This window comes from Oryctolagus cuniculus, chromosome 1 (genome assembly GCF_964237555.1).
Source record: "Oryctolagus cuniculus chromosome 1, mOryCun1.1, whole genome shotgun sequence".
Classification (NCBI taxonomy): Eukaryota; Metazoa; Chordata; class Mammalia; order Lagomorpha; family Leporidae; genus Oryctolagus; species Oryctolagus cuniculus.
This window is the reverse complement of record NC_091432.1, coordinates 112,792,946-112,808,527: the sequence shown is the minus strand read 5'-3', so window position 1 is coordinate 112,808,527 and position 15,582 is coordinate 112,792,946. Positions and strand designations below refer to the sequence as shown.

At 51.7% G+C, this 15,582-nt stretch overlaps 1 protein-coding gene across 1 annotated transcript in view; it reads right to left on the bottom strand.

Annotated features, from left to right (window-relative positions):
* Positions 1-553: 553 nt before the first annotated feature.
* The window catches only part of POU2F3 (POU class 2 homeobox 3), a 93,550-nt gene continuing 78,521 nt past the window's right edge, over positions 554-15,582 (bottom strand). Inside the window, exons 10-13 of the mRNA XM_008260641.4 lie at positions 14,955-15,116; positions 9,035-9,101; positions 7,549-7,684; positions 554-3,882 (exon numbers count right to left, since the gene is read on the bottom strand). Coding sequence (XP_008258863.2) covers positions 3,843-3,882; positions 7,549-7,684; positions 9,035-9,101; positions 14,955-15,116 — 405 coding nt within the window. The 3' untranslated portion in view covers positions 554-3,842. The remainder of the gene's footprint in view (positions 3,883-7,548; positions 7,685-9,034; positions 9,102-14,954; positions 15,117-15,582) is intronic.

Below are 15,582 nucleotides of genomic sequence, written 5' to 3'. Positions count from 1 at the left end.
AATCCAACAACAAAAAAATCCTAATTGCTTATTTTGTGCTGGTCACAATGTTAGGCGTGGGGATATATAGAAAAAAAGGGACAACCTTGATGACAAGGAGGTCACCACACACTCTAGAGAAGCAGAAGTGTCCATAAAGAAGAAATGACAGGTGCATACAGAGAGCACTGAGCTGGAAAATGTGGTGGCTGAGGGCGGGGTCACTGATCTGAATCCTGGGATTAATAAACTCATTCTCTGAATTAGATCAAAAGCTCTTACTTTGTCTTAGGAGCCCACCAGCTGGGCCCACCAGTTTTGAGTCAACTAAAGATCAGAGTGAAATAAAACTTGAAAAGCAGCGGCAGCAATTTTTCCCTCTCTTCTACTCCCCGAACAATGACTGGCTGTGGCCCATAGAGTCTCTTGTCCCTAATTAGAAGCTAACCAAGCTTCCAGTAAACCTCCCTGGAATTAGGGTTTTATGGGGTCATGCAGACATGAAAGATGGTTTGACTCTGTTCGGCGACGGTGCAAGTCAGTGGGCAATGGAAGCTAATGGAGACTGAGCAAATTGTACTACAGTTCTGTTTATTTCTGTTATAAAAACCATGGGCCAATGCGTGAAAACCAGAATTCTGGACAGTGTGGGAGATCAGCTTTTAGCACACAACTGAGCAGGATGGCAAGGTAGCCAGGACGCTGCAGGGAAGGGTGAACTCTGACCTCCATGAGTATACAAGCAGGAGTGTACTATGCATGTGTGTGTGCCAGACATGCACAGATGGGCCATGAGTGGTGGAGCTGGAGTCTTCTCTTGCTGTCTGTTTGCTATATCCCCTTTTAACTGGATCTTTCCTTGAGAGACAATCACTACCAGTAGGCCTTCTCCCATCCATGACATGAAATAGGAGTCTTCATATAAGCCCCCATTCCAACATCAGAAGTTAACTGTTGATGATTTCTAAGATTCTGAAACACTCATGGAAAATGGCATTAAGGGCTCCCTATTCCCACCATCCAATATTTACTGCAGCAATGGCAACTATTTAACTTTTTATTAACCTAGACAAATCACAAGGATAACTTCCCTGTACCTCAACCTTTGTACCAAAAATGGTAATATATACCAAAGCCACATACATATGAATGTTAAATTATCTTTTGGATCTGGCATTTTGGCACAGCAGGTTAAGCCACTGCCTACAATGCTGGCATCCCATATAGATGCTGGTTTGGAGTCCCAGCTACTCCATTTCCCATCCAGCTCCCTGCTAATGTGTGTGGACAGACAGCGGAAGATAGCCCAAGTACTTGGGCCCCTGCCATCCACATAAGGGACCTGGACAGAGTTCCAAGCTCCTGGTTTCAGCTTGGCCCAGTCCAGGCCACTGCAGTCATTTGGTGAGTGAACCAGCTGATAAAGATCTCTCTCTCTTGCTCCCTATATATTTCGAGTAAATAAAAATTTTAAAAATAATAAATTACCTTTGCCTTACATATCTATTGATCTCCATTGTGAATAATGAATAATTGGTATTCAGGATACCTGGGATACGAGATACACAGGGTCTTCAAAAATTTCATGGAAATGCATATTATGAAAAAAAAAACTGTGCCTGGGTTTCAAAAATTTTTTTGGCACCAAAGTAACCTTACCTTTTTAATTCCATTTTTCCAGAGACTTTTTGAAGTACTCTTATATTAACTTCAGCCTCCACCTCTTCTTAAGTCTCCAAATGACTTGATTTTAAACACTCATCAGTCCCTAGCCCCCTCTGCCCTCAAGATGGTTCTGTCAAAAAGAGCACCTTCGGGGCTGGCGCTGCAGCATAGCCAGTAAAGCCACTGCCTGTAGTGCCAGCACCCTATATGGTTTGAGACCCGGCTGCTCCATTTCCGAGCCAGCACTTTGCTGTAGCCTGGGAAAGCAGTGGAAGATGGCCCAAATCCTTGGACCCTTGCACCCACGTGGGAGACCTGGAAGAAGCTCCTGGCTCATGGCTTCGGATCAGTGCAGCTCTGGCCGTTCCAGCCAATTGGAGAGTGAATCTGCAGATGGAAGACCTCTCTCTCTCTCTCTCTCTCTCTCTCTCTCTCTCTCCCTCTTCTCTCTCTGTGTAACTCTGACTTTCAAATAAATAAATAAATCTTAAAAAAAAAAAAGAGCACCTTGAACGCTTCAGGACCCTGTATTAATGTGCACCATCTTCAGCACCAGTTTGGAAAGTGACAATGTGCCAGTCTGAAATATTTTCCACCTTCTTTATTTTCTTTTGAATTTTTCATTTTTATTTGAAAGGTTGAGAGACATAGAAGTCCCATTCCAACTCATTCCCCAAATGCCTGCAACAGCCAGGGCTGGGCCAAAGCTGGAGCCAGGGGCCAAGAACTCAGTTCAGGTCTCCCACATGGGTATCAGGAACCCAACTCCCGAGCCATCACCTGCTGCCTCCCAGGGTCTGCATTAGTGGGAAACTGAAGTCAGGAGCCAGAGCCAGGACTCAGCCCCAGGCACTCCGATGTGGGACGCAGGCTAACAGCGCGCACTCCCCAGCCCATTTCATTACATGCCCTCACATTTCCCCACAATGAAAAACCCAAAGCAATCCTGTAAACCTCTTCTTAACAGTGGAACAGTTTATATCATCATTACACAAATCTGTTTAGAAATAGAGAGATTCCTTTGAATCTCAACAGCTTTCTGGGTATTCAGTCTTTAAAAAAAAAAAAGAAAAGAAAAGAAAGAAAAAAGAAGAGTTACCATTTCTGGAATGGCTTCAGGTTACAACTTTACACACTGGTCCACACAGAAGGAGCCACTAGAGAGAACATTCCCCAGAAAGTCCACCAAGCGTCCCAGTCCACACTGGCAGCTCCGTGGAAACTAGCAAGTATTTCACACTTTGGTATTTCTTCCTTTCCTTTTTTAAAGAAGATGAAATATTCCAGAAATATCTTCAAAATTCACACCTGAGTTAAACATTTTGCTGGAAAATTCCACATGAAGGAGAGAACAGAATGCAAAGCTGGAAGGGGCTATGTACACGGTTTTTTGCCAGCGTAATGGCTGTGTGTTTGCACTCGTGTTCCTCCTTTTCTGTATCCAAGAGAAAAGGGGGGAGCAGACGGGAAAAGGAGCAGCACAGGGAGGAAGAGGAAGAACCAGGCTCCCGGCCTCTGGGAGATGGGAGCAGAGAGAGGAGCACCGGTGGGCGGAGCAGCATGCCCAGCACCGAGCGGCAGCTCAGCCTTTGAAAAGAGGAGGAAACCTGGAGGACTTGGTTACAGAAAAGGGGGTGAGGTCAGACGGGACATGGGCTGGAGCAAAGCTTCCGGCAGAAAGCCCTGCTGAACAGAGAAAACATCAAGGCATGGTGGGTACATCAGATCCCATTCTTCTTACGGGTTGTGGGATCAGTCCGGGACCGTGGCTAAGTTCAGATCAAAACCATCGTCTCCCCTCCTGGGAATTTGGCTCACCAGGCAAACAGCTGTCCCCAGAAGCCCACAGGAGAGTTGGAGAAGAATGGCAAGAAGTCCTTTCTCTGGAAGATTCCTGCCGCAGTGTAGCTGTCTAGAGAATTTAGGGCTAGAAGGTGAGGGCTAGGCAGGGAAGGTGGAAATGGCAAACTCCTAGGAGGGGTGTGTGTTTCAAGAGCATTAGGCGTCAGCATAGGGTTCCATCACAGTTTGGATCTCCAGAGGCCTTTGCTCTGGAGAAGGCAAGAGTTTGGGTTCATTGACGGTGGGCTCTTCTTCCACTCTTCTGAAAGTGACCTGTCCATACAGAGACAGCACGGCTCCCCTCCTCCTGGCAGGGAGCACAGGGCCAGGTGGAGGAGGGAGAAGCGGTTCTGGTCTCAGTGGAGGTAGGTGGGGTGATTCCATCGGTACCAAGATCTGGAAGGAAGAATGAGACAAGGCAACCGTGAGGTTACTAATGTGACAGGGGAAGGTGGGAATAGGGTAACGGGCACCAGGCCTCTGTTGGGGATGTGAAAATATTCTGATATTACATCAAGGCGGGGCCAGTGTTGTGGTGTAATAGGCTAAGCCTCCGCCTGTGGTGCAGGCATCCCACATGGGCGCAGGTTCGGGTTCCGGCTGCTCCACTTCTGATCCAGCTCTGTGCTATAGTCTGGGAAAGCAGTAGAAGATGGCCCAAGTGCTTGGGCCCCTGCACCCTCGTGGGAGACCCAGAAGAAGGTCCTGGCCCCTGGCTCTGGATCTGCCAAGCCATTGGGACCATGTGGGGAGTGGACCAGCAGATGGAAGACCTCTCTCTCTCTCTCTCTCTCTCTCTGCCTCTTCTTCTCTCTCTGTGTAACTCTGACTTTCAAATAAGTAAAAAAATCTTTTGAAAAATTACATCATGGTGTAGGTTGCCCAATTTTGTACTTTAAAATGGTGAATTTTGGGACCAGTACTGTGACATAGCAGGTAAAGCTGTCACTTGTAATGCTGGCATCCCATATGGCGCAGGTTTGAGTCCTGGCTGCTCCACTTCTAATCCACCTCCCTGCTAATGTGCCTGGAAAAGCAGCAGAAGGTAGCCCACATACTTGAGACCCTGCAGCCACATGGGAGACCCAGAAGAAGCTCCTGGCTCCTGGCCATTGCAACAAATTGGGGAATGACCTAGCAGATGGAAGATATCTCTCTTTTTCTCTCTGTCTCTCTGCTTCTGCCTCTTTGTAACTCTACCTTTCAAATAAATAAGCAAATCTTATAAATAAATGAATGAATGAATGAATGAGTAAAATGGTGGATTGTGGGGAGCAACTCGGACTAGACTGTTACTGGAATTAAGACTTATTCTATGCATCTGCTCTCCCACAATATGGCGCTGGGAGAGGAGGAAACAGCTTCTACACAGCTTCCTCCAGTTCAACCAATAAACAGCAGGAGCTGCTCCTGATTGGAGGAGAGCAGCGTACTCGGCGTGTGGGTAGCAGAGTTGGGATTGGTGGAAGAGGACTATAAAGGAGGAGAGAGACAACATGCACCAGGAACATCTATCTGAAGGAACACCTGTGCAGCCCCCGAGAGAGCCGGCCGGCCGGCGGTGTGCCGCTCCCCCGCGGAAGTGGGGAAAGTGGCAGGGGGAACCGCCCTTCCACGGAGGTGGAAGGGTCGGTAGCCAACCCGGGAAGAACCAGCAGCAAACCTGGGAAGGGCCAAGCAGACAAAAAGAACAGCGCAGGGTCCTGTGTCGTTCCTCCGCGAAGAGGGGGAGCGACATAATGGTGCCGTGACTTGGATATGAAGCCTAGGCAGGGTTTAGTGTCGTTCCTCCACGAACAGGGGGAGCGACAGTGGATTTTTTTTTTTGACAGGCAAAGTTAGACAGTGAGAGAGAGACAGAGAAAAACGTCTTCCTTCCGTTGGTTCTCCCCCCAAATGGCCGCTACGGCCGGCGCACTGCACCGATCCAAAGCCAGGAGCTGGGTACTTCCTCCTGGTCTCCCAGGTGCGGGTGCAGGGCCCAAGCACTTGGGCCATCCTCCACTGCCTTCCTGGGCCACAGCAGAGAGCTGGACTGGAAGAGGAGCAACCGGGACAGAACCGGCGCTCCAACCAGGATTAGAACCCGGAGTGCCGGAGCCGCAGGTGGAGGATTAGCCTAGTGGGCCGCAATGCCAGCCTAAAATGGTGAATTTTAAAGTGTTTAGCCTGGTTAAGATGTCTGCATCTCTAGACACCGGCACTGTGGCATAGCAGGTAAAGCTGACGCCGTAGGGCTGGCATCCCATATGGGTGCCAGTTCGAGTCCTGGCTGAGTCCCGGCTGAGTCCCAGCTGTTCCTCTTCCGATCCAGCTCTCTGCTATGGCCTGGGAAAGCAGTAGAAGATGGCCCAAGTGCTTGGGCCCCTGCACCCACGTGGGAGACCCAGAAGAAGCTCCAGGCTCCTGGCTTCGGATTGGCTCAGCTTCGACAGTTGCAGTGAACCAGCAGATGGAAGACCTCTCTCTCTCTCTCTCTCTCTCCCTCTGTAACTCTGTAACTCTACATTTCAAATAAATAAATAAATCTTTTTTAAAAAAGTCTGCATCCCATATCAGAGTACCTGGGTTCCATATCTAGCTCTAGCTCCTGAATCCCACTTCCTCCTAACATAGACCCTAGGAGGCAGCAGTGATGGCTCAAGTAATTGTCCACATACCTGGCAGACCTGGATTGACTTCCCAGCTCCTGGCTGTGGCCTGGTAGCCCCAGCTGTTCTGGGCATTTGGGGAATGAAAGTTTGAATGGAAGCTCCATCCCTATCCCTATCCCTATCCCTATCCCTATCCCTATCCCTATCCCTATCCCTATCCCTCTCTATCTCTATCTCTATCTCTATCTCTATCTCTATCCCTATCCCTATCTCTCTCTCTCTCTGTCTGTCTCTTACTCTCAACTAAATAAATGTATTTTAATGGTGAGTTTTCTGATATGTGAATTATACAACATAATAATTTTTTTAAATTTAAATTATTTAAAAATAATAAATTTTTAAAATTATTTATTTAGTTGAGAGGCAGAATTACAGAGAGAGGAAGAGACAGAGAGAGAGGTCTTCCATCTACTGGTTCACCCCCAAAATGGCCACAATGGCCAGAGGTGGGCTGATCTGAAGCCAGGAGCCAGGAGCTTCTTCCAGGTCTCCCACGTGAGTGCAGGAGCCCAAGCAATTTCCCAGGCTGTAAGCAGAGAGCTGGATCAGAAGTGGAACAACTGGGACTCGAACCAGCACTCAGATGGGATGCTGGCGCTGCAGGCAGAGGCTTAACCTACTACACTACAGCACCAGCCCCAACAGAACAATTTTTTAAAAACTTCAAATGCATATGATATAGTTCTCTTTTTTCTTTCCTCCCCGCCCCCCCCCCCCCATCTCTCATTTGGTGGTGATAGGTGAGGAACTCTAACGTTTAGACTATGTGACAATCAGCCAGTTAGAGCAGGCCAGCTGCCTTGCAGAACTGCCTGGGTTTGGACACGCAGATTCGTCTTGGCCAACAAGCTCAGGTCTTATTTTCAAATCTCTGTTTTGCTTTCACTGGGGCAGAATTTCTCAAGACACCGGCACTGAGCATTCTTTTTAGAGCAGATTCCTTGGCTCATGGATTAAGGCCCAAGAGGCTGTTTTCCTCACTTTGCTGCATCCCAGGTGGGTGCAGGAGGCAGGGATCAGCCCCCTCCCCCCTCCCTGTGTCAGCCACGCCCTCAGCTCCAGGCTTGTATCAGAGCATCCTGAGAACTGGGTTCCGGGCGTGGAGTGCAGCTGAAGCCCAGGGAAGGCCCTGGCCCTCCCCAGCAGAAGCATTTGGAAATTTCCACCCTCAAGAGGGGATGGAAATATTGGCTTTGTTGACACCAGCTCCTTGCCAGGCCCACTCCCTGGCTGAGGCTTCTTTTGGCAATCCCCACTCCCCCGGGGAATAAAGTCCAGTCTGGCTTTCCACTCTGCCCTGCCCTGCCACCCCTTCTCCCTGTAGACCCCAGGACCAGCTCCCTGTCCCAAGGCCTTGGCCCAACTCCGCATGTGCCCCTGGACTCTCTGCACCCCCTCCCCATCTTACCCTGAAGAGTTAAAGCTGGAGGAGGAGGTCACGGCTGCTTTGGAGTTATTTTGAGAGGCAGTGGGGCTGCTGGCATGGAGTCCTGAGCCAGGAGACGAAGGCCTGCTGTTGTTCCCAGGGGAACAGGATGACGTTACTGAGGACAAGAAGAGGCACAAACAAGGGGAAAACAATGCTGCTGGGTCCTCGGACCTTCTGACATGGCCCTCCGGGCACCGGACTTCCCGGTGCATCCCCAAAGGGACTTCACCCTCTCCCTGCCCACCACCCCTCTGTCTGTCTCCTGCCAAATTAGCAGCAATAGCCCTCCACCCATCCTCAGGAGGTGTCTCATCATGACTGCTGGCTGCAGCCCGGGCCCTCGAGAGCGGTGTGTCTGGTTCTACCAGTCCAAGACTTGCCAAACACAAGAAAGACAGAAGCCAAGATCATCCCTGCTCCAGGACACACCCTGGGCTGGGCGTACGCAGCCCTAAACCAAAGAGGCAAGAAGGGAGAATGAAAAAGAAGCTTAGGAAAGGGAAGAGAAGGGGAAAGAAAGAAAGGTGCATCGGGGAGAAGACCCCTGGAGCGCAAAGGTTGCCGGCCTCGGCGAGAACAGGTGTCTTGGTCTCGGGCCACTAGCTAAGCAGCTATGTCAACTTGCTTTACTACTTGACACTCACTTTCATCCTTTGTAAAACAGCAGATTTGGACTAAAGGGAATGCTCATGTCCGGGTTTCCCAGATTCTGTTCCATAGATAGGGCAACATGTATTTTACCATTCAAATTAAAACTTAGAAAAATGACAGAGAGTATGTTAAGAACCATGTCAGGACCTGGAGCTGACACTGGGACCATTCTGGAGACACTTGAACAAATGATCACCTTTTGAGCCCCTTTAAAAATGCTATAGGAACCTTTTGAAAAATAGAGTTCTGGGGCCAGCATTGTAGCGTAATGGGTAAAATCACCGCTTGTAACACTGGCATCCCATATGGGTGCTGGTTCAAGTCCCGGCTGCTCCACTTCTGATCCAGCTCCATGTTGATCCACCTGGGAAAGCAGCGGAGGATGGCCCAAGTGCTTGGGCCCCTGCATCCATGTGGGGGACCTGGAAGAAGCTGACTGACCCAGCCCTGATCATTGTGGCCATCTGGGAAGTGAACCAGTAGATGGAAGATCTCTGTCTCTCCCTGTCTCTCTAAGTCTGACTTTCAAATAAATAAATAAATAAATCTTTTAAAAAGAGTATTATAGAAAACGAGCTTGGAAAGTCTTACCTTCCTTCAGCCTTCCATACAGCATGTTTTGGAACATAGTGTGCATGGAGGGCTGAGGATAAGCACTGTAACTCGCACAGAACAAGCACACACGCTTGTTTAAACTGCTTACCATGGAAGCTACTTTTTCCCAGCACAGATCTTAGAGTCGGGCCCTGCTGACCTAGGCAGGTCTAGTCTTAGCAGTTCTAGTCTTATTCGGAACCCTCACTTCAAAGCTCACCTGTTCCCGTCATGGTGCTGTGCACAGGAGGGACAGAGAGGGGTCCCAGAGACCCCGAGGGAGAGACCTAAAAGGCAAGAGAAACTCGTGAATGTCCGTTCCTGCCCCTCCCTCCAACCTCGGGTGCCTCAGTGGTGCTGAGCTGTAGGCTCTACGGGGAGCAGGACTTAGTTCCCTCGGTGGTTTCCTAGCGCCACACCTGCACTCTCCCCTCCCTCATGGAGGGAGGCCTCCGGCCATCACAGGCACCCAGCTCCGGTTCCTGCCTGCTCTGAAAGCTCCCTGGCACTGACAGCTGCCCTCCCCTCCCTGTCCCTGGCAGGGTTGCTTTGGCACTGCCAGGCCACAGGCTGCCTGGCCTGAGTGCCCGGGCAGTGAGAGGAGCAGGCTTCCGGGACCCTGTTGTGGCAGACGCAGCTGGCCTAGTGCATTTCCCGTTCTTGCTTTCCCCTTCCTAAAAGCACTCTGCTTGTGCCCAGGGCAGCCCTGGCAACCACACTGCAGGCTCTCCCACCCCGATGGATGAATGAACGAACCACGGACTCTCTGGAGATAACTGGGGAACTTTAGTCTCTGATGCGTTTCCTGTTGCCCGGGAGACCACATTGCATCATCAAGTCTGAGATTAGAAAGGGACCTAAGATAATTGAGTTTAGCCTCCCATGCAATCTGGGAAGTGCTCTCTCACTGTGGCTATCCTCGAACCGCCTAAAACAGGTGGAGTGGAGAGAACAGACTTGAGCCGCACAGACCCAGGTGTGAGCCCTGGCTCCACCACTCCCTATCTGTGTGGCATTGGGCAAGTTACCTAGCCCTCTGAGATTTGTTTTCCTCATTGGACAAATGGCAGCGATGCTGCCTTTCTATTCTCTTAATTAAGATTTAACAAGCTAATGTCCACAGTGCTTGCAACCCAGTGGCTGGCGTACAGCACCTGCTCAGTAGGGGTCAGTCCCCTTCCATACAGAGGGGAGCCGCCCTCAGCCGCTGTGCACCTCCACACATCGCTGACCTCTGCTTTGAGCTGAGGTCTGCATGCACCCCCTCCGCTCCCCTCGTGGAAGCTCCCAGCAGCGTTTCCAGGGAGCTGGGATTCCACAACGCTGGGAGATGCCCTGCGACAGGATGCGGCATGTCCTCAGCCGCTGATTAATCAGCAATGGTCTGGCCGCTTCCTTTCACAGTGAGCATCCTCAGTAGACTGGGGGCTCGTGATGGGTGGAGACAGGGATGAGGCACAGTTCGGGAGGGGTGGCAGAGCGAGAAGAGAGATGTTATCGATAATTTCTCCCTCTCTCACCTCCTCCTTCCCTGCAGCCACACCCAAGAAGTTTGTTGCTGGTTTTAGATAAGTAATAAGGTATTTAGTCACTGTGACCAGCTTCTTCTTCCGCGCCTCCACGCAAGTGCACACGCAATCCGGATCCCCTTTGCTTTTCATATGGATGGTAGCACTCTGCTCACGCTGGTCCCACTAGTGTAACTCCTTTCCCTGCCTTGATGACAGCTCTTGGCGATGATGTCACATCAGAAGCAGAAGAAAGTATGTCCCAGTCCCTTCTCTGTCGTCTCCCTTCATGATATCCAATAGGGTAAGGGTTTACTTCACGCCTTTCTGCCCCATCAGGCTGATGACGTCATGTGGGTGCCTTCCTCAGGGCCTGGGCCTTCGGGAGTGTTTAGTAAGCGTGCTGATAACCACGGAGGCTCCTTTACGGCCCCTCTATGCCCCCCTACCATTATCTCCACGTTGGTGTCCTGGGTTAGAACTGAACCAAAGTGAGACCCTGCCTCCCATCTGCTCTAACCAAGGCCCCATCTTTACAGCTCCCATGAACCAAGTTCCTTCACGTGGCACACAACCCTCTGTGTGATCCACCCCCTGCCCACCGTCCCAGACCCCTCATGCACACTCCCAGTCACTCCCTGGCTTCCGGTCCTCTCCAGCCCCTCCATGCTTCCCACCATATCCCCCAGCCTCAAAACCTCTGTACAGACAACTTGCTCCATCTAGAATGTTCTTGTCTAACTTGCTCCCCCCGGCCCCTCCTCAGCTCAGACACTCCCCCCGCCCCCGACATCAACGGTGACAGTCATCTTTCTGGTGTCACTTTAAGCATGATTCCTCAAAGAAGCCCCTGGTGCTGTGGACTGAGCTGGGTTCTCTGAAAGGTTAATCACAGAAACCATGTGTGTCGTGTCTGTTTTCTCTGACACGACCCCTAGTGTCAAACACACAGTGGACACTCAGTGAAAGTTTAAGGAGGAAATGATGGGGGCTGGCGCTGTGGTTAGATGAAGCCACCACCTGCAGCACCGGCATCCCGTATGAGTCCCGGCTGCTCCACTTCCATCCAGCTCCCTGCTAATGAGCCTAGGAAAGCAGCAGAAGATGGTCCAAGTCCTCAGGCCCCTGCACCCATGAGAGAGACCCTGGCTCCTGGCTTCAGCCTGGCCCAGTCCTGGCCGTTGTACCCATTTGGGGAGTGAACCAGCTGATACAAGATTCTCTCTCGGGCCGGTGCCACGGCTCACTAGGCTAATCCTCCGCCTAGCGGCGCCGGCACACCGGGTTCTAGTCCCGGTCGGGGCGCTGGATTCTGTCCCGGTTGCCCCTCTTCCAGGCCAGCTCTCTGCTGTGGCCAGGGAGTGCAGTGGAGGATGGCCCAGGTGCTTGGGCCCTGCACCCCATGGGAGACCAGGAAAAGCACCTGGCTCCTGGCTCCTGCCATCGGATCAGCGCGGTGCGCCGGCCGCAGCGTGCCGGCCGCGGTGGCCATTGGAGGGTGAACCAACGGCAAAGGAAGACCTTTCTCTCTGTCTCTCTCTCTCACTGTCCACTCTGCCTGTCAAAAAAAAAAAAAAAGATTCTCTCTCTCTCTCTTTCCTTCTCTCTCTCTCTCTCTGTATCTATACCTTTCAAATAAATAAATAAACATTTTAAAAAAGAAACTATGAATGAATATCACATTACATCCAATTTAAAATATGGCAGGTACTCGGGCCCCTGCCACCCTTGGGGGGGACCAGGATGAAGTTCCTGGCTCCTGGCTTCAGCTTGGCCCAGACCTGGCTGTTGCAGCCATTTAGGGAGTGAGCCAGTTGAAAAACCTCTCCCTTTCTCTCTCTCTTTCTTTCTCTCCCTCCCCCTCTCCTTATAGCTCTGCCTTTCAAGATATATAAATAATCATAAAAATGGAAAAAGAAATCACCACTTTTGCCCACTCCTAAACAAGCTCCCTTCCTTTGCTTGTTCCAGAAAGGACACTACTGTGCACCCCACGATCCAGTCATTTTTAGGGTGGTTTAGCATCCATGGCCCATCACAACCCAGCCCTGCTGAACTTCTCAAAGCTTTAACCTCAGCTCCAGCTGGACGGAAATGCACGGGAGTCCCCAAAGGTGTCACGTCACCTTATAACCGCATGGCTTCTCCCATGCTATTCCTGCGGCCTGGAAGCTGCTCTCGTGAATTCCTAATGTGTCTTAAACACGCTGGGGTCCCCGTTCCGGCTGCGGCGTCTTTCACCCTTGTTCCAAAGCAGCGCTATCTGGCTCACCGCAGTCCAACGCCTCTCGTATCTACCTGGTCACAGTTTCGTGCCTTTTCGGGCTCCTCCTCCTCACCTTTTTTTTTTTTTTTTTTTTTTTTGACAGAGTGGACAGTGAGAGAGAGAGAGAGAGACAGAGAGAAAGGTCTTCCTTTTGCCGTTGGTTCACCCTCCAATGGCCGCCGCGGCCGGTGCGCTGCGGTTGGCGCTTCACGCTGATTCGAAGGCAGGAGCCAGGTGCTTCTCCTGGTCTCCCACGGGGTGCAGGGCCCAAGCACTTGGGCCATCCTCCACTGCACTCCCGGGCCACAGCAGAGAGCTGGCCTGGAAGAGGGGCAACTGGGACAGAATCCGGCGCCCCAACCGGGACTAGAACCCGGTGTGGCGGCGCCGCAAGGCGGAGGATTAGCCTGTTGAGCCACGGCGCTGGCCATCCTCACTTTCTTGCCTCCGTTCTCTCCTTTGCTCATGCTGCCCGCGCTGGAGCTGCCCAGGGTTTGGACACAGATCTTTTTCTTTGCTTCCTCCATGCAAACTCCACCGAAGAGCTCCTGCTAACCCGGGATTCCAGCAACGACCCACATGCTTCTGACTGCCCAATCCAACCCAGCTTCTCTCCTGACCTCCAGATTCCTAAGACTAAACACCTAAGGACATTCCCACTTGGGTGTCCTGCAGGCCACACTGTACATCACCAGGTGTAAATCACTGAAATCAGCGCTTTAGGGGCTGATGCTGTAGCGCTGCAAGTTAAGCCACAGGCAAGCTGGAGTCCCAGCTGCTCCACTTCCAATCTAGCTTCCTGCTGACGGGCCTGGGAAGGTAGCAGAGGAAGGCCCAGGTGCTCCGGCCCCCGCCAGCCTTGTGGGAGACACAGATGAAGTTCCTGGCTACTGACTTCCACTTGGCCCAGTCCTGGCTGTCGCGGACATTTAAAGAATGAACCAGTGGAAAATCTTGGCCGGTGCCACGGCTCAATAGGCTAATCCTCCGCCTTGCGGCGCCGGCACACCGGGGTCTAATCCTGGTTGGGGCGCGGATTCTGTCCCGGTTGCCCCTCTTCCAGGCCAGCTCTCTGCTGTGGCCAGGAGTGCAGTGGAAGATGGCCCAAGTGCTTGGGCCCTGCACCCCGTGGGAGACCAGGAAAAGCACCTGGCTCCTGCGTTCGGATCAGCGCGGTGCGCCGGCTGCAGCGCGCCAGCCGCGGCGGCCATTGGAGGGTGAACCAACGGCAAAGGAAGACCTTTCTCTCTGTCTCTCTCTCTCTCACTGTCCACTCTGCCTGTCAAAAATAAATAAATAAATAAATAAAATAAAAATAAAAGAGTGAACCAGTGGAAAATCTCTCTCTTTTTTCTCTTTCTCTCTGTCTCCCTCCCTCCTTCTCTTTCTGTAGCTCTGCCTTTCAAAATAAATAACCAAATCATAAAAATGGAAAAAGAAATCATCACTTTTGCCCACCCCCAAACAAGCCCCTTCCTTTGCTTGTTCCAAAAATGGCACTGCTGTGTACCCCACCGATCCAGTCTGAACACTGAGGGTCTAAGGAGTCTCTTTCCCTCACCACCCAGACTCACCAAGCCTTTCCAAGGATTACTTGACCCTCTCCCTTCCCCTCATTCTTCCCACGTGGGTTCCCTCTTTCCTCCTCTACTGGATAACTGCAGCAGCACCTTAACTGTTCTCCCTGAAACCTGTCTTGTGCCTCTCAAGCCACTCCTTGTGCTGTAGTCGGAGTGGATCATTCCACAAAGCAAATCTGACCATGCCGGCACCCTGCTGAAAATCCTCCCGTGATCCCCCCAGACCGTCAGTTCTCTGGCGCCGCACACCGTCCCTTTGAGATCTGGCCCTGCCCGTCTGTCCAGCCTCATCTTTCACGTGGATGTGTTCTCCTGGCTCCATCCCACTCTTCCCGTCTTTTGCCCTGGTGAGAGCTCCACCCACACTTCCTTGCCTCTTGCTCCCTCTTGTCCTATAGACTCAGGGCAGGCGTTAATTACCTCCCTGGGGAAGTCCTCCCTCACCACCGCCTCCCAAGGTTTGCCAGCTCTTGCTCCCAGCATCTCCTAGAGAGACGATCATGGTGCTTACCATTTGTTTATCTGTCTGCGTCTTCTGCTAGCGTGGTGAGAGGACAGACACTGGTGTTTTGATGCAGCAGCTACGTCCCCCTCTGATGAGGCTGAACCTCACCCAGCCCTCTCCCTTACCCTTCTGTGTGCTCTACATAATTTACATGTACCATCTATTTGCATCTTTTATGAGCTGTTTGCTCCTCCCGACTCCCCAGCAGTCCCCACCCCAGGAGGGAGACGCCTCTGCCCCCCAGGCATCGTGTGCCCTGGTGCCCAGTGGGCAGCACTCACCAGCCGGGAGTTGTAGATGGGTGGTTTGATGGGTGTGGCCACAGGGCAGTTGATCCGCTTCTCCTTTTGACGCCGGTTGCAGAACCAGACCCTCACCACCTCCTTCTCCATGGACAGCTGCTCAGCAATCATGGAGATCTCTTCTGAGCTGGGTTTGGGGTTCTGTAAAGGCCCAGCGGACAGAGCGTGGTCAGGAGAGGGCAACTGGGTCAAGAAGCAGAGGTGAGGGACAGATGCTCCAAAGGAGCAGGCTAGAATCATACGTGGATCGAAAGCTTTCAAGTCAGACCTAGGATGGAACACTGGCTTTCTCTCTTCCTTGCTGTGTGTCCTTAGGAAACTTTCTTGACCTCTCTGAGCCTCAGTCTTATCTATGAAAACAGCAGCACCTACCACGAGGGTTATTGTAAAGATTTAATGAGAAAATGCGTGTCAACTGTCAAGCACGGGGCCGACAGAGCAGAGGCTCCATATCTGTGAGATGGCTTCTCCAGGCGGCTCTCTACAGAGAAGTCTGTGGCGAGTAACGGGGGGCAGGCAGAGCCCTCAGGATCCATGTTCCCCTGTGTTCTTTCCTCATAGCCCGATCTCCTCCCTTGTCCGCTTCTTCCTGACCTCCCGCTTCAAA